General features: G+C 47.6%; 1 protein-coding gene across 4 annotated transcripts; it reads left to right on the top strand.

Moving 5' to 3' along the window:
• Nucleotides 1–1,019: 1,019 nt before the first annotated feature.
• On the top strand, nucleotides 1,020–18,898 carry GOLM2 (golgi membrane protein 2). 4 transcript variants are annotated; one of them, XM_015873291.2, is made up of 10 exons: nucleotides 1,020–1,600; nucleotides 3,984–4,038; nucleotides 4,593–4,695; nucleotides 5,662–5,752; nucleotides 6,587–6,731; nucleotides 6,946–7,026; nucleotides 7,359–7,457; nucleotides 7,894–8,067; nucleotides 13,338–13,505; nucleotides 17,211–18,898. In XM_015873291.2, the coding sequence occupies exons 1-10, from the start codon at nucleotides 1,274–1,276 to the stop codon at nucleotides 17,282–17,284; spliced, it is 1,317 nt and encodes a 438-aa protein (XP_015728777.1). In that variant the 5' UTR covers nucleotides 1,020–1,273; the 3' UTR covers nucleotides 17,285–18,898. The 4 variants fall into 4 exon arrangements, with proteins under 4 accessions (XP_015728777.1, XP_015728776.1, XP_015728779.1 ...); XM_015873290.2 differs by having other exon boundaries at nucleotides 1,028–1,600; nucleotides 6,584–6,731; XM_015873293.2 differs by lacking the exon at nucleotides 13,338–13,505 and having other exon boundaries at nucleotides 1,044–1,600.
• Nucleotides 18,899–20,386: the final 1,488 nt, after the last annotated feature.

Genomic DNA, 20,386 nt, shown 5'->3' with positions numbered 1-20,386 from the left:
AGCACAGCACACAGCACAGCACAGCACAGCACAGCGCAGCACAGCGCAGCGCAGCGCAGCGCAGCGCAGCGCAGCACAGCACACAGCACAGCACAGCACAGCACAGCACAGCACAGCACAGCACAGCAGCTCTGATGCACAATTGCTGATGCACAATGACAGCGTGCAGGCAGTGCAGACATCACGCCTCCCTCCTTACCCTGCAGGTTTCACCCAGGGCTCATTAGTTTTGTGGGGTAAATAACCTCTGCTCCTCATCCCCTCCCCATCACTCGCTGCCCCCAGTGCCTCACGCAGCTCTGCTCCTCGTTGCCGTTCCTGTGCTCCCCCGCCGTCCCTTTGATGCCCCTCAGTTCATGACCTGCCGGCAGCTCCTGCTGAGTTCTGCAGCGCTCAGATCCACGCACTGACGGAACCTTCCCTTCGTTCTTCACTTCCATCCTGCCCCTTCATTCCAATCCCGGGTTGTGCTGCCCAGTTATTCGTGCTTTCCTTTTTTCCCTCCAACCACTTTGAAACCCACACTCCGCTCCCATCCCCGCAGCGCAGCTGAACGAGCCCCTGACTCCATTGCTGCCAACGTCCATCGGTCCGCGGGCAGGTTTCTCATCCCCGCCCGCAGCGCGGCGCCGTTACCGAACGAGCCGCCGTTACCGGACGAGCCGCCGTTACCGGACGAGCCGCCGTCCAGCCCCGCGGGGCGGACCGGGAGCGGAGCGGCAATAGCAGGAACGGAGCGCAGCGCCCCCTGCTGGACACACCGCGGAACTGCACGCGGGGCGGCGGCGATCCCGGAGCTGGAGCGGGGCGAACACGGGACACGAACCGCTGCCGAGTGCCGGTACCGGCCCGACCGAGCGACCCCGGAGCACGGGGTGAATCGGGAACCAGGAGCGCGCCCGGAGCGTTTATCCGAGCGTCCATCGCATTTACCGGAGCGTTTATCGCAGCGTTTATCGCAGCGTTTATCGCAGCGTTTATCGCAGCGCTCCGTTCACCCCGCACCGCTGCCCTTCCCCGAGTGTCCGCCAGGGGGCGCTGTAGGAGCGCGGCGCTCCCGCGACATTTGGCAGCGTTCCGCCTCGCGAGAGCCGGGCGGCGGAAGGGGCGGCGCTGTGCGGCCTGTGCTCCGTGTCCGCCCCGCCGCCGGCCCGGAGCTCCCGGCCCGGATCCCGCAGCTCTCAGCCCACATCCCGCAGCTCCATATCCCGCAGCCCCTCAGGCGCGGGCGGAGGCGGTGAGCGGGTGCAGCCCCCGCCCGGCGCTGTCCCCCATGGTGGGTTTCGGCGCTAACCGCCGTGGCGGCCGCCTGCCGTCGTTGCTGCTGGCCGCGCTGCTGCTCGTCATCGCCGTCCTCGCCTTCAACTGCTGGAACGCGGCGTCCCGCCAGGCCGTGCTCAGGGAGGAGCTGGCCGAGCTGCAGAGCCAGGCCAAGCGCACCGAGGTGGCCCGGGGGCGGCTGGAGAAACGCAACAACGACCTGCTGGGCCGCGTGGATTCGCACCGCAAACAGCTGGAGCAGAAGGAGGCGGATTACAGCCAGCTGAGCAGCCAGCTGCACGCCAGGGACGGGCAGGTGAAGCGCTGCGAGGACAGCAGGGTGAGCAGCTGCCTTAATGCGCGGTAACGAGGGGGCGGCATTGCCCTGTTTGGGTCCTTTGAGGTTGGGGTAAAAGCATTTCGAGGTGCGCAGTGATGGACAGCGGGGATCGGCTTTGGATATCAGAGCAGCCAACACCGTCCGTATTAAGAACAAGGTGAATTATAAACAGGTACCGCACATGGAGGGAAAGGTCGGGAAGTGTTGTGTGTGACTCTGAGTTGAGCTGAGTGAGAATAGTTGGACCTGAAGACTTGGCTGATGTGTGTTTCCTCAGGGCAGAGTCACAGCGATGCTCTGTTACACGCTGTTACTGCAGTGATTCCAGTCCTGCTATGAAACATGAGAGCTCTAACAAGTCTTCCCCATTAGTGCTTCCTGGGGTGCTGGGGGTGCTCGCAATGAACCTGCCTTTGCTTTGTAGCAGACTCCACTGAGAGCTGCAGTTCTGGTGGTTGTTGCTGCTCTCTGTGCTCCTCTCCCAGCCCTTTGCTCAGCCACGTATGTCCCAGTGCTGAGGGGAGCAGGATGTCTGCAGGTGCTCCCTGCCTGCTCAGCGATGCCCACATCAAGCCCAAAGCTTTGGCTCTATCCTCTGTGTGCATTGCGTGTCCCACTGTGCTGCTGTTTGCTCTTGTGGCAGATGAGCTGCAGTAATTGAGTGCTCTGGTGTCTTGTTTGAGGAAACAAAACAAGTAATAAGAGCAAAACATGTGCACACAACCCATTTCCACTCCAAGCTGCAGGAAGGCGGCAGCCCCTGCTGCTGGCACAGTGTGAGCTGGGAGGAGCCTGCAGGGCACTGAGGAGCATTGAGGCACAGCGGGGAAGTGCCACGTGTCTGCAGGGTGCGGTGAGGATCAGTCCCTGAAGGGCAGGGGAACACTTTGCTTTGGTACGTCTGGAGCTGGGGAACAAGTGATGGCGAATGGGGCTGGATCTGATCTGTGGGCTCACCACAACTGCTGCCCACATCTCACAGGGGTGTTGTGGCTGATCTTGGGAGGTGAATCTCTCACAAAGGAAGATCTAAGGAGGCTGAACAAACAAATAGGAGTCTCTTTGTAGCTGCAGTTTGGAAGAGAAGAGTCTGGAAGCGGAAATAAGCTGAAATGAAACTGAATGTGCTGGGTTACCTCTGTGCTGGAGGTGAGGTGTGAGGGGCTGTGACAGAGCACACGCTGCTCACAACAGGCTGCCGGCCCTGGGGACCAGGCAGAGGATGGTCTGTGCCTGTCCTGGTGCTGGGGGTGATGCAGGGCTGTCACTTGGTCCCTCAGCGTTTCATACTTTGTATATCACCAGGAAACGTTTTCTCTTTGCTTTACACATCCCTTTGCAGTCAGCTCAGCAGGAAGATGGAGTGGCAGGAATTTGTGGTGGAGAGTTTCCAAACAGGAGCCTCACAGTGCGTAGGGGCTCACACAGAATCAGGTTCCTGCCTGTGTCTGCTCTTGCAGCTCTCAGGAGTGCACCTTTTTCATTCCAGAGCTGTTGGTGGCTGTGCAATAAATCTTTGTCCCTTTGTTGGTGCTTACAAGTGCTGCTTGTGGGATGAACCTGCTTGGTGAACTCCCTTGGAAGCAGCTGCCTGTGCCCTTTGCTGCCAGAGCTCCTCGACAGCCTCACTTTGCAAAGCAGAGGATTCCTGTTACACTTCCCAGCTGCTTTGGAAAGGATCTGGGAAGCCATGAGGAACACAGGCTGTACTGATGGCTCTGGCTTCCAGGAGCACACAGACCTGGAAGGGCTGCGTTCGTGCCATGGTTTGTGGGGTGGCTGTTTTTGCATGTGGAGGTGGAACAGATGTATCATGAAATGTTTCTTCCCTTTCCATCCCTCGGATTAGGGTTGTTTGCTGTCAGCCGGGCAGTTTGGGCTGTAAATTGTGTCTGAAACCCCAAGTTGTCAGGATGAAGGACTGTGATAAAACCCATCCTATCTCCGAGTCAAACTCCTGTGTGCAGAGGGAGGTTCCTCCCCACTGCTTCACAATCAGCTGTTTGATGGGGTGAGAAAGAAGCGAGCTGGCACCAGGGCTTCCTGTATTATCAATTCTGGTAGGTGAAGGTTTGAATACAGCCCAGTGCTTTGCAGGGTCTGTCTGTAGGTTTCTTGTGTTCTGGGGAAGAATTGCATTAGAGTGGAAGACAGGAAGAAGTTGGCAATTATTGCTGGTGGTTTATTTTTATGTACTTATGTTTTGACTTTGGAGATTCATTGTCCCCTTTGCAGCACTGGAATGCAGGGGGCTTAGGGGAGTCCTGGCTCAATCTGCCCTTATTCATGATGAAAAAGAACAAGTTAAAAAGCAGCCAAATGTTTACAGTCTGTACCCTCCCTGCTCTGCTGAAGATGGCAATGTAACGTTTCTGCCTTTCAGGTGAAGCTGCAGAACAACATCTCGTACCAGATGGCAGACATACATCGTCTGAAGGGTAAGGAATTTATGGCCATGCTGTACTTTGTCACTGCCCAGCTGCTGCAGTGTGTGCAATGGAAGCTCAGGCAGTGCTGGGTGTACTGCAGTGCTTGTTGGATGTCTGCTCTGCATCTCAGTGCAGGACTGGTGCCCACAGCCCTGGCTCTCCTGTCTGCAGCAATGCTCTGTTCTCACACTGCTTGCTTCCAAGATGCTGCAGTCGTTTTCATGACCAACTCAGGACAGCTGGACCAGCAGTGCTGGGGTCTAGTAGGGCTGCCCTTGCAGGCGTTGGAACCGTGCAGTGGTCAGAGGGAAGTCTGGGCCAGCTAATGCCATGTTTGTGTATTCCTGCAAGCAGCATGTTGGCATTTCTGCCTGTCTGCGCAGTGCACAGTTGCTGTTAATATCTGATAATATATGTAGAAGAAATAACAAAACATGAGCAACTTTTAGACAGCAATAGTAGAAGTGCTGTGTCTGCTGCGTGTTGTAGCTGTTTTACAAGAAGTGTTGTATCTGTTTTACGTTCTGCTCTATGTTAATATTGACTTCTGCTCTTTGGTCCAGAACAACTGGCGGAATTACGCCAGGAGTTCATCCGCCAGGAAGATCAGCTTCATGAGTACAAGAAGAACAACACGTACCTTACGAGGAGGCTGGAGTACGACAGGTATGTGATAGAAGTCTGCCTTTGTTAGAAAACACTAATGAACTGTACATGTTAATCCTCAAACTTGAGGGCAGCCATTTGATGATGCAACTTTAACTCACAGCATTAGAATCAAACATCTAGCCATTACTTTGATATCAAAGTGAGATGTAACCTATGCGAAGTCTGGCTGATTTGAATTGCTCAGTGCTTATAATGCTGACATCTTAGTTAACAAGTGTGTGGGAGGACTCAATGAACAGAGGTCTGTAAGCCACTGGAATAGTTAGTTGCAGTCTTCCTAACAGAGAAATGCATCAAACTGAAGTTAAAACACTGTGCACAATTGAGATTTCAAGTACGATAAAGAAGCAGGGAGGACTGGTACTGCTGAAGCCTAAGGAATAGGAGAGACTAACACTGAGAAGTGCTCAAAAAACTGTCGTGTGGAAAAGCAAATCTTCTCTGCCTGTGCTGCGCTGGGTGTCCGCAGGTTTGTGTGAGGTGGGAATTGTGTTGGATTGCGTGTGTCTCAGTGTGGCGTGTTAGAGAGACTGGGAGACTCAGCTGTGTCATTCATGGGTGTTATTTGGGTTGGTAACAGTAACCCATAGCTTCTGCATTGACAGCCGTGGGAGATATATTACTTTCCAAGTGGAATGAATACGTGCTGATGACACATGAACTGGGAAGCTTGGATTTTCAGTTGCTCTCCAGGTTTTGGAGGAAATACATTCAAGGCACTTCTGTTATTTTACTTTGTGCTTTGTCCTTGTTTTTCCAGTTCCACTTTCTTTCTGTATTCAGTCCATTTCCACTCCACACACATCTTATTCATGGACGGAGGGTTTTGGACAGCCTGTTATGGTTGTATCTCAGGTTTTGCTTTTTATGCCACTTCATTTTTTGTCCCTATTATATTTATGGGAGAGCGGATATAACAAATCCAACAAACAAAATATGACTGATCATGTATTTCTAATTAAGTCTGCAGTGTGGGCAGCAGATCAAGGAAATGAGAATGCAACATGAAGAAAACATAAAGAAATTAATGGACCAGATTGTTCGGGAACAAAAGGTGATACAGAGTTATGTTTCTTTGAGGCAGAAGAACCCAAAGTCCTTTGGTTGCTGACTCGGCAGTTCAGATATATGGAGGGCTTGCACATTTCTCCTCTGAGCTTTGATTAATTGTGCTGGGGTGGATCTCAGTGTAAGACCATCTGCCTGTTTGCTCAGTCATTGAACTGAGCCTTGAAGATCAGGCTTAATTCTTCAGTCTGCTTTGAGGAGACTTCAGTCAGATCTTGAAGTCTAGAACTGTTTTTAAGTCTGTGACTTTAGGTGTAAAGTGGTGTCTTTAGCACTTTGTGATCTATTTAAGAGCTGAGTTGACCTTAACTCTTCCTACTGGGATAGTTTTCTCTGTGTATCCATATCCTTTTGTATAGTTGTGAATGGCACGAGATAGGTGCCCGCTAGAGGCAGAATGCTAACGAATGTAGAACCTACAAAAATAACTTTCCAAGGTTCTCTGCCTGTTCCATGTCAGTTCAAACTAATGTGTTGTGGAATGGTGATGGTTTTCTTGCCCTTCCTTTGCAATAGCTCACATGTTATTCCCAAGTTATGAATGGTTTGGCTATTGTACATATGCCACTGTAATTTCCATACAGCCATGCAGTGCTTTACGTTCTATTATGTGTCCAGGAGCACAGCTCCAACCTTTGGGACTGAAATTTGTACATAGAGAATATTTCTGCTGTTGTTTGCTTTGATGAACATCTGATTCGTAAATGTGAATTGGTGTGTCCATAGCAAATCTTTACTTTATGGTGGTCTCTTTTTGTTTGTTTGTTTTTAATTTTCATGGATGAGCTTAATAATTGTTCTCATTAATTTGTTCTAGCAGGCAACACAGAGAATTCAGTCCAGTAAAGATGCTGAAGTAAACCCCAATGGTGTTGACCAGGCAATATCTAAGACTGTTCCAGAGATGGAAGTTAAAAATGCAGAAAATAATGAGCTGCCTTCAGATCATGCTGTAGATGGCAAAGGTATTTTCCCATTATTTTCTGAGGATTGCTTGGACTGGCTTTGGGATCAGTGCTCCAAAGCAGTCCTTGGGACTTGGACAGAGCAATGTAAGGAGCCTTGCAGTTGGGTTAGCCACATGGATGATGGACTTTTCTTGTGGTCTTAGAGACCTCTACAAGAGGGAAACCGAGTCTTAATGATTAATAAGGTAGAACATGCTATTTTGTCTTACAGAGAAAGTCAAACCAGGAGGAGATGCAGGCATGCCTGAAATAGAAGACAATGACCCTGATAAGGCTGAAGATACTCCCACTGGTTAGGAGAAGTATTCTAATGCTTTCACGTTCGGGTGTTTGATGTAGTTTGTATTCCATGTGAATGCTGTGCGTTTCATAACAAACACAACGTTTCAGAGTCTGTGTTAGCAGAGTTCAACTGAAATAGAACGTGAACATTTTTCTGTTTGTTATAGTTTAGAATCCTCAGAACTGAGTGCTCTGGTGCTTCCTGTAGTTCGATTTTTTTTGGCTGGAAGTTCTGTATCCTATTTTCATCCACCCAACAAAATGTTTACAGGATTGTCAGAGGGAGAGTTGTTGTTATATTGTTGGTTTTGCATTAAGGCTTGTCAATGCATTTTGTTCTAGCTATAAAGAAGCCACGTATTTCAGCTCCCAGAAGCGATAATAACCAGCCTGTTGTAAACCTTCCATCTGAACAGCCCCACGCTCCAAATGTGGAACCAGGTAAGATTCTGACTAGCAGATGATGTGCCAACCTTTTGTACCAAACTTCCCAATTAATACCTGCTATTTTATCAGGGGAGCCTGGTGCAGGGGGCCGCCGTCTCTTCATTTGGTACTGTTACAAAGAAAAGAAAACACGATTTCTGCTGGATACAGGATTGGATGTATTGGATGTGTATTGCAACCAATAATTTTGAGGCCTTTTGGTCAACTTCAGCCCAATTTGACAACTGGAATTTTCACAGAGAAACACTTTAAGATTTCTCCACTGGACGGGAGAGTGAATAGAAATCAGTAATCCTCTGTATGGGCACTGGTTGGGGTTGCAGCACATCATCACGAGTTGATTCTTTATTAAAATGTGATTATTTTTCTGTTAGCTTTAAAACCTTTGTTTGGAACCATGTGAGCACTGAACACACTCCTTTTTCTGTAGGTTTGCACAGTGACAATGAAGGAAATGCTGATGTTGTGAAAGAAATACCCCCAAATTCTGTTCAGCGCTTAAATTTTGGTGAGAATATGGAAAGTCAGAATGAAAACAAACTTGAAGCAGAACACATAAAACTTCAAAAAAGCAGAGATGACAACTTGCAAAAGATGAAGCAAAGTAAGTTGGTCAATGTCAAATCCATCCGTCTGGTCGGAGAACTGCTTTGTTTTCTGTCTGTTATAATGCTGCTTATTTGGAAAATAGGAGCCATTACAGCAGGTGACCTTCTGGAGGATAAGCCTGAAAGGAAATGTAGAGTTATTGTGTCTTTAAAGCCAAACAAGCAAGAAAAGCCACACCTGGATGTGTCCTCTCTCATATGAAGTCAGCACGTGAAACACTTGATTAGAAACACTTGCATATAGGCTGAGTTAAGACTTTTGGTCAGTGTGTGATAGTGTGACTTATATTCACATTGTGTCGCTTGACTTATGTACAAGTTTGGGACACTCATCAGAACTCAGCCCTTATACCGGGGGGCTTGATGTTGTAGTGTGTGTGTGTTGGCCCAAGTGTGCCCTCCCAGAACCCTTCTCTGTAGTGATGCTGCCCAAGAAAGAAGTGTTCGGACAAAAGCAAAGCATCCGTTTGCTTTCTGTGCGTGATGGTAGTAATGCTGATAAAGCTTAGTGGGTGAACAGCAGGTAAGAGTTTGCAAATATGCCCGCAGTTGTCTTTGCACTGTTGATTCTGAAATGCAGCTCCACCTTGCAGGTAATGCTGTAATGTTTGGGCTATGTGTTGTACTGTGTGCTCCTGTATGTAGTATGGGGTGGACAGACTAGGCATATCTTCACCTATTGCTTTCAAAAGCTCATTCCAGTTGTTTAGCATTTGGATGACAAGGGGATGCTTGAAGGAACATCAGACAGCGCTGAAACATTTCTTCTGAGTATTTGCCTATGATGTGGATTTTTCAGTTACATGCTTATTATAAACTCAACTTTGAATTAGTTTGTGCTCAGAGGTGAGGTAGCTTTCCCTTGGGCTTTGTTTTCTGTGGTCAAAATCTGTACTCTGAGATGGCAAAGCGTTATATTTGAACTACCAACCCTCTTCTGAGTCCGAGAAGCAGTAAGGAAGGTTTCTGGAGCCTTCTGCCAGGAAACGCTGTTAGTTCTGAGGGCTGGATAAGCAGCAGTGGTTTTGTTGAACCAGAATCATGAACTGGTTTCAGCGATCAGTGAAAAGCTTTCTGGGAGCACAGGTTGCCCTTGGAATCATGAAGCTATGAAGGCATTTCTTATCACTTGGGGGTTGGTGCAGGAAGTTTGCTGTGTTAAAGCTGTGGCAGTTTCTTTCTGTGGTCCAGACTTGTCTGGCATTTCTATAACGTGGAGAATTAGCAGGAAAATTCTTAGCTTCCAGCAGTCCTTGAACAGTGCTTGAAGCACGTGAGCAGTAAGTTGAAAATAATGCTTACAGGAATAAATGGAGTATTTGGGGGGGCTGTTGTGACATGGAGGTTCAGTTGTAATAGGGCCTGTGAGCTTGCAGTCAGGTTTGCCAGCTGGTAGATGTTGGGGTATAGTGACACAGAGGTGTACAGGTGTGGGGGAATTCAGTGTGTGCTCTCCTTCCCCCCCATGGGTTCAGATGCTGCAGCCCATGGGTGGCACAAAACCTTATCCAGGAGGTTTGGGAAGCTGCCTGGGGTAGTTTCTGAGCCTTTAACAGCTTTGAGAAACACGCTCATGTGCTGCAAGAAGATATTTCTAACAAGTGAAAGGAAGGAGGATTTGAGGAGCTCCAGAAAAACGGCAGCCCAGTGTTGGTATCCGGAGTGAAAAATGAACACGTTCTCAGTCAGTTTGAACAAAGTAAAGGGCTTAACGTGGACTTTTTGAGAACAAATTGTGTCAGTGATAAATGTACATTCAGAAGAGCAAAAGCAGGATGGGACTTTGTTGCAGATGAACTAATGGAGACCTGGTCAGGAATGAAGTGCTATTTTATGAGTACATCACTTTAAGAAAAGAGCACACCAGACATTGGTGTCGGTCTGAAAAGAAACCAAACAACCACCTGCGAGGTTCACATGCGTGTGTCTCTCCTTGGCAGTGCTGCTGTGTGGTGTTGGCCGATAAACTGGATGTATGAGATGTGCTTTCAGCAGCGTGAAAGTCTGTAAAACATGAAAGTAGTCTGCAATTAATAATGGAAGGTGAGGAGCACAGAACAGAGTAACAGAGAAGGCAAGCAGTTAGTAGAAAATGAGACAACAGTCACTAAAATGTTGGAAATCAGGTTTTTCTACTAAAGCGTGTCAACAAGAATGTCAGGTAGGAGACAAAGAGAATGTTCTCTGCTGTCCCAGTGCTTGTGGGGCATCCTGTGCCTCTAAGTGACTGTTTAGAAAGGTGAAGGCAGAAGGAATTGGGTGGGGATTAAAGTGTGAAGAGGGAGAGAGATCTACAGAGGGCAGAATGGAATGGTGGGGATCAGGCGTCTATTGGGGCTTCTGCAAAGAGTTGATAACGAGGGCTGGCTCCAGTTACTTTAATACCACTCGTGGATCTTCCTGGTGAAGTGGGGCTATTGAGATAATACAGTAAGTTACATTAACTCAGTGCAGTGTAACTCACAATGGACATGCAGTTTGCTCAGTTTTTCCACTTCACATTTCCTAAGGTGTCCAAGGCTGTTTGGTTTATCACATGAGCTTGTTGAAGAAGCAGCATTGTGTGAGTGGTTACAGCAGACCTGACACTGACACAGCCTGATGGTTCAGTTCTTGACTTTTGGAAATGGATGGGCTGTCTGCCCTGGGAGCAGGTGAACTGCATGGGGGGCAGGAGCAGTGATGGGAACGGCCCCACTGAACGCTGTGTGTACCTGAGAGTCAGTGAGCACTGATCAGCCTTTGCACTTCATCTTCCCTCTCCCTTCCATGTGATATCCTGCATCATGATGATGCAGCAAGGGAGAGGATTTCTTTCTGTCACATCTAGAAACCTGTGTTGGTTATCTCTGTAAGATTTGTTTCCTAATTGATCAGCAGTGGCCATTTTGGAGGGTCTGCTGGTGCTAAATTAGCCCTGACCTAGAGGAGCAGCTCCAGCATGCATCTCTGTGCAGAGGACTGCCCGGCAGGGTTTGGTTTCTGAGCACTGCCCATCTTGTCTCATCCCATGAGCTGATGCACAGGTAACCTCTTGTTGGTTGGGGTGTCTGTCACATCTGCCCAGCTTCAGAATTGTGGAGCTTCCAAAACATGCTTTCTTTGTTTCATTTAATTAGCACAAATTTAAAAAGGATTTTGAAATGAACTTTGGTGTTAGGTATGGAAGTGCCAACATTGCAGCTGTGTGGTTTCAAAAGAGCAGCAGGCACACTGTGCCATTGCCTGGTGCCTGGGGGTGGGAAGCAGAGCTGCAGTGTGTGCTGCTGTGTGAAGCTGTCCTGTAATGGGCCTTACTGTGAGCATCAGGAGCTGCTCCGAGGGCTGTGTAAGGGTCCAGGTTAGCGATACCCAACTGTTACCTGAATTCCTTTTGTCAAAAATTCCCTATGGCTTTTAGCATCCATTGCATCCTTATGGGACCCCCCCATTGCTGTCACATGCCTCTCCTGCTTTGTGACAACACACCACTCTCTCAAGCAGCCCCTGTAATGCCTGTGTTACAGACACCAGCTCGCGCCTGCAGTGAGCTGAGTAGCAGCCCATGACATTGCCATGTGCTCCTGGCACAGATTCCAGGCGGTGCTGCTGCCCATGTCTGGTTCAGAGTGCAGCTGGTGCCTTGCTGTCTCCTGCTGTGCTGGCCCAGCTCTCGGTGCCCCAGGAGCAGCTCGTGTCAGAGCTGATGCTCTGCTGGTGTTGGGCAGGGAGTCACCTGCTGCCTCCATCCCCACACCTGGCTCTGCACACGCAGCTGGTGGAGCACTGGGTTCCCTGAGGTCTTCCTGATGTTTTAACCTTTCCTTCTGTCAGCTTACACTTGTCGTAGCATTTCTGCACATCCACAGCCCTGTTTTTTCTGCAAGTTAAGCACATTGAGTTTTTCTCATACCTAATTTTATATTTAACGTGTGCAAATGGCACAGTGCTGTTTGTATAAGGCACTGTCCAAAAATAACAACGTTCACAAGGGTTTCTGAATTACAGAGCTGAATAGAGAACGAACAACATGTCAGACCTGACATACACACAGATATCGGTTCCTGTTTGATGAACGTGACTGAGCACTGCTTTCTGTACGTGAGGGGCACAGCCGTCATCCTTGTGCTTTTCAAGCACCGTTACTGCTTCTGCTCTGAATTTTATATCCTGCCACAAACCAGTTCTCACTGTTTGAAGAGGAAAAGTTCATTTTCACATCTATCCATTGTGACCCAACCACTTCTTTAATAACCACTTCTTTAATCCTAACATTGAAATCGTATCTTCAGTTTTACTTCAGCGTTTGATTGTTTCAAACATGAGTCACTTAACATCTGCTTTGGCAGACCTTTGTCTTGGTTTGTTTCCAGTCTGTAATGATTGTATTGCACTTTGATCCCGTTCTCCCTTTATGCAGTTGCCAGACCTGTGCCCTTGGTTAGTGTTGCTGTCTTTAAGCCATGGACAAGCAGACTGAATTCTGTGGACTCGACTGTTTCTCCTTTGTACCCTACAACACACCAGCTCTGCACTTGGTGTTACACCGTGAATCTTTCACCATGTGCTTGTCTGTGGCTGTTTCATAGTTGGAACTAAATATTCTTCCAGTTTGTTGTTGGAGCCGTTGATGTGTGGCACAGTTCTGAATTCTTTGAGTTCTGAATTCTTTGCTGCCAGACAAAAATACTGCAGGTGAAACATCTTGAAATGTAAAGCTCAGCAGAAGCCCTGAATGTTACCCAGATTAATTAGGAGGTTTGGAAACCATCGGTGTGGAGCACAAGGCAGATGTTGGTGAGGTTGGAACCCTTGGCAGTGTGGCACACAAGCTGTGAACTTCCTTTCCATGTACAAAGTCAGCAATGTTCTACTCCATTTCTTTGGAGGTTCAGGAAAATGTCTGGGTACAAAAACCTTCACTCTGTGCTCTTCAGCATTTTATAAAACTGGAGCACATCTCTACAGTGCCGTGCTCCTGGATGACCAGCAGTGAAGCTCATTGTCTGGGTGTTTCCCTCTGCTCTTTCCTACAAAGTGAAGCCCACAGAGGGCAGATCTCCCAAACCCCAATTCAGAGCCATTAAGGACATCCCTTTCTCCATGGAGGTGTTCCTAAGCAGCACTGTTGTTCCTCCTGCCCATGCACTCTCCCTTCTACTCCCCTTCTCCTCCAGTCAAAACTGCTACAGAAACCTGATTATCCTAACCTGCAGGCTGCTTTCATTTAGAATCTTCCTGTTTCTTTCCTCTCTGCTTCTGACTTAATCCTTTGCCTACTTCGCAGGCCGATTCTTTGATGAGAATGAATCCCCTGTTGATCCGCAGCAGGGTTCTAAACTGGCAGATTATAATGGGGATGATGGTAACGTGGGTGAGTACGAGGCAGACAAACAGGCTGAGCTGGCTTACAATGAGGAAGAGGATGGTGATGGTGGAGAAGAAGACGTCCAAGGTGAGCTTGGGCCTTATCTCCATCCCATGTAATCAAAATCCACATCGAGTTTTCTTGTTGAATTTGTGTAAAGCCTCATTACTTTTGGCTGATCTACAATTTATAATGTGGAATAAATCAGTTTAAGGCAACGTTTGAAATTCAGGCTTGCTTTCCATTTGAAAGCGACATTACAGCAGTTCTCAGAACATTCCCATTGCTTATTCCAATCGTGCAGTTTCTGCTCAGAAAATCAAGATGCTTCAAATTTTAGACAGTTTTCTCAATGCAGACGTGGTGTGTAGCTGGTTGGAGATGCCGTCCTTGGCATTATGCTTCTCTGCTTAAAACTGCCTCGGTAGGTTTGGACTCCTGCTAATTTGGTCACACCTGCCCTGAGGCGGCACACAACGAAACCCCAGATGGCAATTTGAAGTGTAATATTTGTGCATTGTACACAGATTCAACAGACTTCTGGTTGTCCCTGTTAACCAAACTTCAGAGCTCGCCTGGTGCCAGCCTAACACCCGGCCCTGCATGTTTCCCACCCTTCTGCATGCGTCTCACTGCGCCACCTCTCCATTGTCTGCCGTGCATCTGCCTCATTGTCTGCCATCCTCCGTGTAGCTGTTTGGTGATGTCTTGTGAAGGGTTTGCATGTCCAGAGGTTGGAAATGTCTGCTTAAACGTTTGTAGTATTTCCAGTTAAGGAGGTGATGCAAAATGAAGGGGGAGTGCAGAGGGTGGGAGGGCTGTAACTCTGCAAGTTCTGTGTGCACCCTGATTTGGATCCTTGTAATGCAGGTTTAACTGATAGGTTGTCAATCATTTCATTGGTATCCAAACATACGAATAGGAGTAGGAAAAGCTGATAACGAGCTGCTGGTTTCTGTTAGCATGCGCTGCTGTGTGCAGCGTGTTTAGTGGCTGTGCTGGTAGTTTGAAACACGTGAACAAGCACAAGAACAGTGTGGATCAGAGCCCTGGACAATTAGTTTGCTTACTGATGAAAACAAAACCCGCTGCTGCTCCAGGTGACGTTTCCTGTTCTGTTACACATTCATTCAAAGCTGTAGCAGGGGACTTCAGTTGCTCTGGATTACAAATGTCCATTCCTCTGGGTGTTATTACAAAGCTCTGAATGGCTTGCTAAAGCCAGCTTCCAAATGAATGTAAGTAGTCCATGTGGCCTCTTCTACTGACGTGCACTGCACTGTGGAAGTAGGAACCTGGTTTCTCATAGTCGTGGTTTTGTAGAGCAAAGGAAAGCACGTTGTGATGTGCTGCACTCTGCAAATGCAAGCAGTTGTGTGGATTGAGTTTAGTTTAGTTGTTCTTTAGTTCAGTTCTCCCTCGTGCAGTGGGTGATGCCTGGCTGCTCACTGCATCACTTCCTTAGCTGGACTTCAGAGGAGGGTTCTTGATAAGAGTGAGTCCAGTGCTGCCCTGTGCCACTCGTGCCTCTCAGATCAGTGCTGTGGTGGCTTCAGCTTTGCTCCTCTTCTGACCAATCTCTTTACATCTGTGCAGACGTAAGAGATTTTGTGCCATGTAGTGAAGATGGAAGGGTGACCTCGGGAAGGCTCTTGCTGCAGAACGGTCCAAGCAGCACATTACAACCTCTGGCTTCATTTTCCAAACCATTTGTTGCCCTGTCTCCTGTTAACTTGTTGACTTGTTCTGTGTGCAGACTGGAACTGCCAGAAGCAGCATTTGAGGAGCGTCTGCTGTAGCTTTTGTACTTAATTTACTTGCAGGGGAAGGGAAGGTGGAATTGTGGGATTCTGGAGGGAGAGTTGTTAAAATGGCTTAGAGGTTAAAAAAAGAAAAACCCACTGAATTTCTGCCTCAAAACTATTAGGAAAACATCACGTGGGTTTGCATTAAGCCAGAACACAGCATCTGGTATGTGTAAACAAAGCACTTCGCTTAAATGCTTTTGTTACCACTGAAACTGTGTGGGCCTTACACTGAAATAGAAGGGAAATGGACAGCTTGGGAGATGTGCTCCAAACATCAGCATCCAATCCGGTGATTCTTCTTTCAGTTCACGTGTTTGAAATGCAAAGTGAAACATACATTGTTGGCTTCCACACCAGTAAATGTTGTTTTGTGGTGACAGATCACACGAATCAAGTGATACCCACGTGCTTTCTTATTAGTAATTTCTACTCAGCAGCATGTGTCATGTAGGTAAACAAGCCTTTGGAGCTGCAGGCTGCCAGCGGGTGCCTGCCTCACCTGCAGGCTGCTAAATAAACCTGTGAATGTTTTAGAGCTTCAGACAGGTTATCATCATGCATAGCCTTGGTGAGCTATGTGGAGGGACATATGGTGGAGGGACAGCTGATGGCACTCACCTGAGCTCTGCTTTCTGTGCCTGTGAACTGCTGTCCTTCCCATGAGTATAAGGGGACACCGTGAGCTTTGGAATGCAGCAAAAGCTCATCAGTTAAAGCACAGTGGACTTTCAGGACTTCTTTTCTTGTGGGACCACGCAGGAGCCATCTCAATTATGGCAGCTGAAATAACATGCCTCAGTAGTTATTGCAAGGGATGTTTTAAAATATATTTCCCTTGATTTTATTTGTTCTTTGTGCCCTGCAGTAAATGAGTACAGTGAAGATGAGTAAGTTTTGAGTGTTTGTTTTTATGCTTTTTCATGAGGCTCAAAGTCCCAGGAATAGAAGTGAAGAAGTAGGAGAGAGGCAGGGAGAGGCCGTCGCTTGGGATGAGCAGGATGGAACGCCTTTACTCACTCTCCCAGCCAATGCAGCAGCAGCCACACTGCGAGGTGAACCGCCTGCAGCAGGAGAGCTGTGCTGCTCCCAGGGTTAGAGCTGTGCTGCTCCCAAGGCGGGCACTGTGCACCAGCTGCAGGCTGCTCAGAGTGTGCTGCCCTGCCGCACTGTGCCTCCTGGCTGAGCTCCAGAATAACTGCATGTGTTACAGTAGGGGTTTAGATTGGTGGGCTGTTTGTTTATCACTAGTAGATGGTTGTGTTTCAGCTGTGAAGAGTACAGGTGAAGAATGCATTGCTAATTCCTAGCAAAGCTAAGAGAGAATACAGATTCCCTTTGATAAGAAGTGTGGAAGGGTTGAGCACTGCTTTTTTTGCCTTTAAGAGTCCTTCAAGTTTTACACTCAAGTCTAAGATGTAGGACAGCAGTCTGTAACAGTACTGGTAGCAAAGGCAAATTCAGAGTGTCATTTCTCAAACCTCAGATGTAAGGCACTTACTCTTGTGCAGTTTATTTGGAGACCTGGAGGAAGGTCATAGGGACTTGTGTGCCAGCCCTGCGTGGTTCCCAACCTCCGGTAGAACTGCCAACCTGTAACCTGTGCTGATGTAACCTTCCAAAGTTACAGACTTGGTAGTTGGCTTTTAGTGGGACAGTTTCAAACCTGTAGCAGAACACTCCATTTACAGCAGTTCTGCAATGTGTCAAGTCAGCAGATGTCTGTATTGCAGTTGGAACAAAGCTGGCGATGCTCAGTAATGTGAAGTCACAGTTTGTCAGAGGGGATGAATCTCCAGGTGCTGACAGTGGACCTGGCCTGGCAGGGCCTTGTGCTGCCCTGTGTTCCCTGAGGACTTCATTCCCCGAGCCAGACAAGGCCCTGTCGGTGTGGATGGATGTGTTAGCATCATGTTCATGGGAAAGCTTGCTTACATTTGTTTTCATTACCATCACATGAGAGTTGGTCTGAATATTTCAATTGCAGATGATGAAGAAAGAGATCTACAGAATGACCTCGTTGATTACAGCAAGCCGCGCTTTGGTGACGGTGTCCTTTAAGGCTTGAATTAAATGGGAAATGTAGATGGAGCTCAACTGAAGAACTTGAAGTGCTGCAAAACTGAACCATTTTTACTTCACCGTTTCATACTTCAAAACAAACTGATGATTACAAACACGTATCCTCGACGGTAGGGAAGTGACAGGAGGGGCCAGTTCTGTACATATGTACATAGTTGTACTATTGCAAATTGTATGAAAACGACACTTTTGTTGTTACGTTGAGCCAAGTACTTAGACTGTACCTTATCTGTAAGAATCTTTGCATTAAAACCAATATTATAAATAGGGGCTGAATTGGTTCTGCAAATTAGGAAACTTTGTAAACTGGAGAACTTGTACAGTTTGTATCTCATGTAACAAAAGCTCTGTGGAAACAATGTACAGCCACAGGACTCCTTTTCTACAGGAATACCCGTGTGAGCAGAAATACTCCGCTTTCTTCACCAGAGCTGTTTGCTGTTCCTTGCAGGTGAGCTGTCCTTTGAGAATGAAACCTGGATGTTAATAAATGCTCCTTCTTCTATGTAGGTGAGGAAAGCTATGACAGGGGAGTAGACCTTAGAAGCGAGCACCATTTTGCTGCTCATGAGCAGAGCTCAGAGCTGGAGATCAGTGGCAGCAGAGTTTCAGTAATTCGATACTTGCTGAAAAAGTTGTGTAACTAACAGCTTATCTTAAAAGGTAACATAAATAATTCAGCACCGCTTGTAGGGAATCGTTGTGTTAAAGAAGAGCGAGTTTCATTGTGGGGATGGGGAGGGGAAGAAGGCTGCATCAGCTCTGCAGGAACCTGCGTGGAAGGAACAGCCCCTGCACTCCTCAATACCGTGTATGCGGAGTTTTACTGTTCCAAGAGACTCCATCCCGTGTCGCAGTCACTCCAGTTAATTTACAGCGTAATCCTTTGTACAGATCTCTCCAAACATCCTCCACTTCCACCTTTTGCTTTTCCACCTGGGACCAGTCTGTAAGTCAGACACTTTTTGTATGACGCATTCAGCACCTTCTGAATTCTACAGAAACGATTCAGTTGATTTGCAGTAGTGGAAGATGAGGTTACGAACCCACCCTGCTTCTCCAAAAGGGCTACTGTGAAATGACAGGACCTTAGATGTGAGTGATTGAACTCTCTGTACTCGGCTTCCAATCTGAAATAAGTCTTGTTTGATGCCCATTCAATGGACCTTTCACATTTCAAAAGCTGCGTGATTTTTTTGGCTACGTTATTTTTGCTACAGCCATAATCTGCTCACGAGTCTTAAATGTACAAGAAATAAAAAATCAAACTGTGGTGATGCATTCCAGCCGCTTGGTTTTTCTCTTTTGTGGCGGTGGTGTTTAAGGCTCGAGCTCTTCCTTTCATACATCTGAGAGGCAGATGGGGGGGAACAGCCCTTGGCAAAACACTGAGCCTGCTCTGAATTAGCTCCTATACAGTAAGAACAAACCTGTGCTGGGATTCTAAGAATGGCGGCCATCAGTAAATAACATATTTCAGCACTGCAATTTTTTTGGTCTTAAAATGTAATTTCAGCCTGAATTAGGTGTTAACTTGATTCTTCTAATGAAAGCAACATATATGGGTTCTAATAAATTAAGTTGTTTAAAGTTTGTGAGGCCTTTGGCTCTTCTGTTTCCTTCTGCAGCCGTATCAAAGTGATCATGGCTCCTGAAAATCAGATCAAGGTGGGCCTTCACAGGAGCTGGAGCAGTGTGATGTATCAGCAGTGGTTACACCTGCTCTATAAAAGCCAACTCATGGGGCAGTGAGATGAGGACCTTCCTACAAGCCATACAAACTTATTTTCATATCAGGACAATTACACGCTTAGAAATGTCTAAGCAACAAGTGAGCTTCAAGTGCAGCCCTTGTGTAGTTGGTGTAGCCTGGACAGCAACAGTTGAGCTACTGTAACAGATACACAAGAATAACGTGGCAACACAGTACCTACAGTGAAATCCTCCTGGACTCCCTCTGGTGTTGTGTTGTACCAAAGCTTCTCTGTCCAGCTGCCTGCACGTTGCTTCTGCACCGCGTTCCCATCCTTGAAGCCTGTGGGACTGTTGTTCAGACAGGTTACTGTGGAGGTGTACAGGGATAAGTGTACGACCACACTGCCCCTGGTGACTGCCCACAGACACACTGAGGTCAGTAACCTGTTATTATGGACAGCACGCTGTGTGCATGAATTGTAGGCTTACTTTACCCAGTGTTTTGGGGCAGCCCATTCAGAAGCACGGTTTGGTGCTCTGTGTCCCTTTAAGGAACGTGCTGCAGGTCTCTGGGTGCTCTGCATCGTGTAGTGACCCAATGTTTGAAGAGTTTTATTTCTGAGGGGAATTGTTTGTCAAACAAATTCCACTCGAGTGAAAGAAAGAATGAAGTTCCTTCAGTCAAAGGCTCAGTCAGAGGAACTACACACCACTGACCTGCAATGTGCACACCCACACCTGGTGTCTGTGTGGTGCATTGCTCAGTACCATTTAGCACCACCAGTATCAGCTGGTGAGTAGCAATGTGAACAACGGAGCTATCGGGGCTTCATTTTTTACATCTCATTTTGAAATCCCGAGGCCATTGATCTGAGCTGGTTCCGGTTTCCATGGAAGCAGCAGCACACAAAATGCTGCCACATTTCAGAGCGCGGCTCCAACATCTGCTTCCCCCAAAGCATCCGCCGAGCTGCAAACAGCCCTTTGTGCATGTGCTGGGGCTGCTTTACCAGCAACACGAGAGCACTTTTTGCCCACACAGCAGTGCACTGACAGAGTCGTATCCTGACAAGCAGCAAATGGGACCAACAAACCTTGTCCTGTCCTCTCATAGACTCCCATTTCTCTTTCACACATACTCCCAAGTGCTTCACTTTACCCTGCAGTTTTGCAGTGCTGAGTGCTCAGCATCGTCACTGTTAAGGTAGTGCTGGAGGTGAGCACTGTGCACCCTCAGGGCTGAGCTCCCAGCCGTGCTGGTGGGCACAGGACTGTATCTGAAACTTCACTAGGAAGCATTAGTCAGTTCAGCTGTTCTACCTTTGGTACACTCTGATTTGAGCAGCTTCTCCCTTTCCCCCCACTTGTTTAGGTTCACAAAGACTA

This window comes from Coturnix japonica, chromosome 10 (genome assembly GCF_001577835.2).
Source record: "Coturnix japonica isolate 7356 chromosome 10, Coturnix japonica 2.1, whole genome shotgun sequence".
NCBI lineage: Eukaryota > Metazoa > Chordata > Aves > Galliformes > Phasianidae > Coturnix > Coturnix japonica.
Note: the sequence above shows the minus strand (reverse complement) of the source record. Positions and strands in the feature narration are given on the sequence as shown.

Bases quoted from the DNA above. Each gene is read 5' to 3' on its own strand.
- GOLM2 (XM_015873290.2), top strand. From the start codon at position 1,274: ATGGTGGGTTTCGGCGCTAACCGCCGTGGCGGCCGCCTGCCGTCGTTG. The intron at 1,601-3,983 runs GTGAGCAGCTGC...TCTGCCTTTCAG, and splicing joins AGCGCTGCGAGGACAGCAGG to GTGAAGCTGCAGAACAACAT. The intron at 4,696-5,661 runs GTATGTGATAGA...TTTCTAATTAAG, and splicing joins AGGAGGCTGGAGTACGACAG to TCTGCAGTGTGGGCAGCAGA.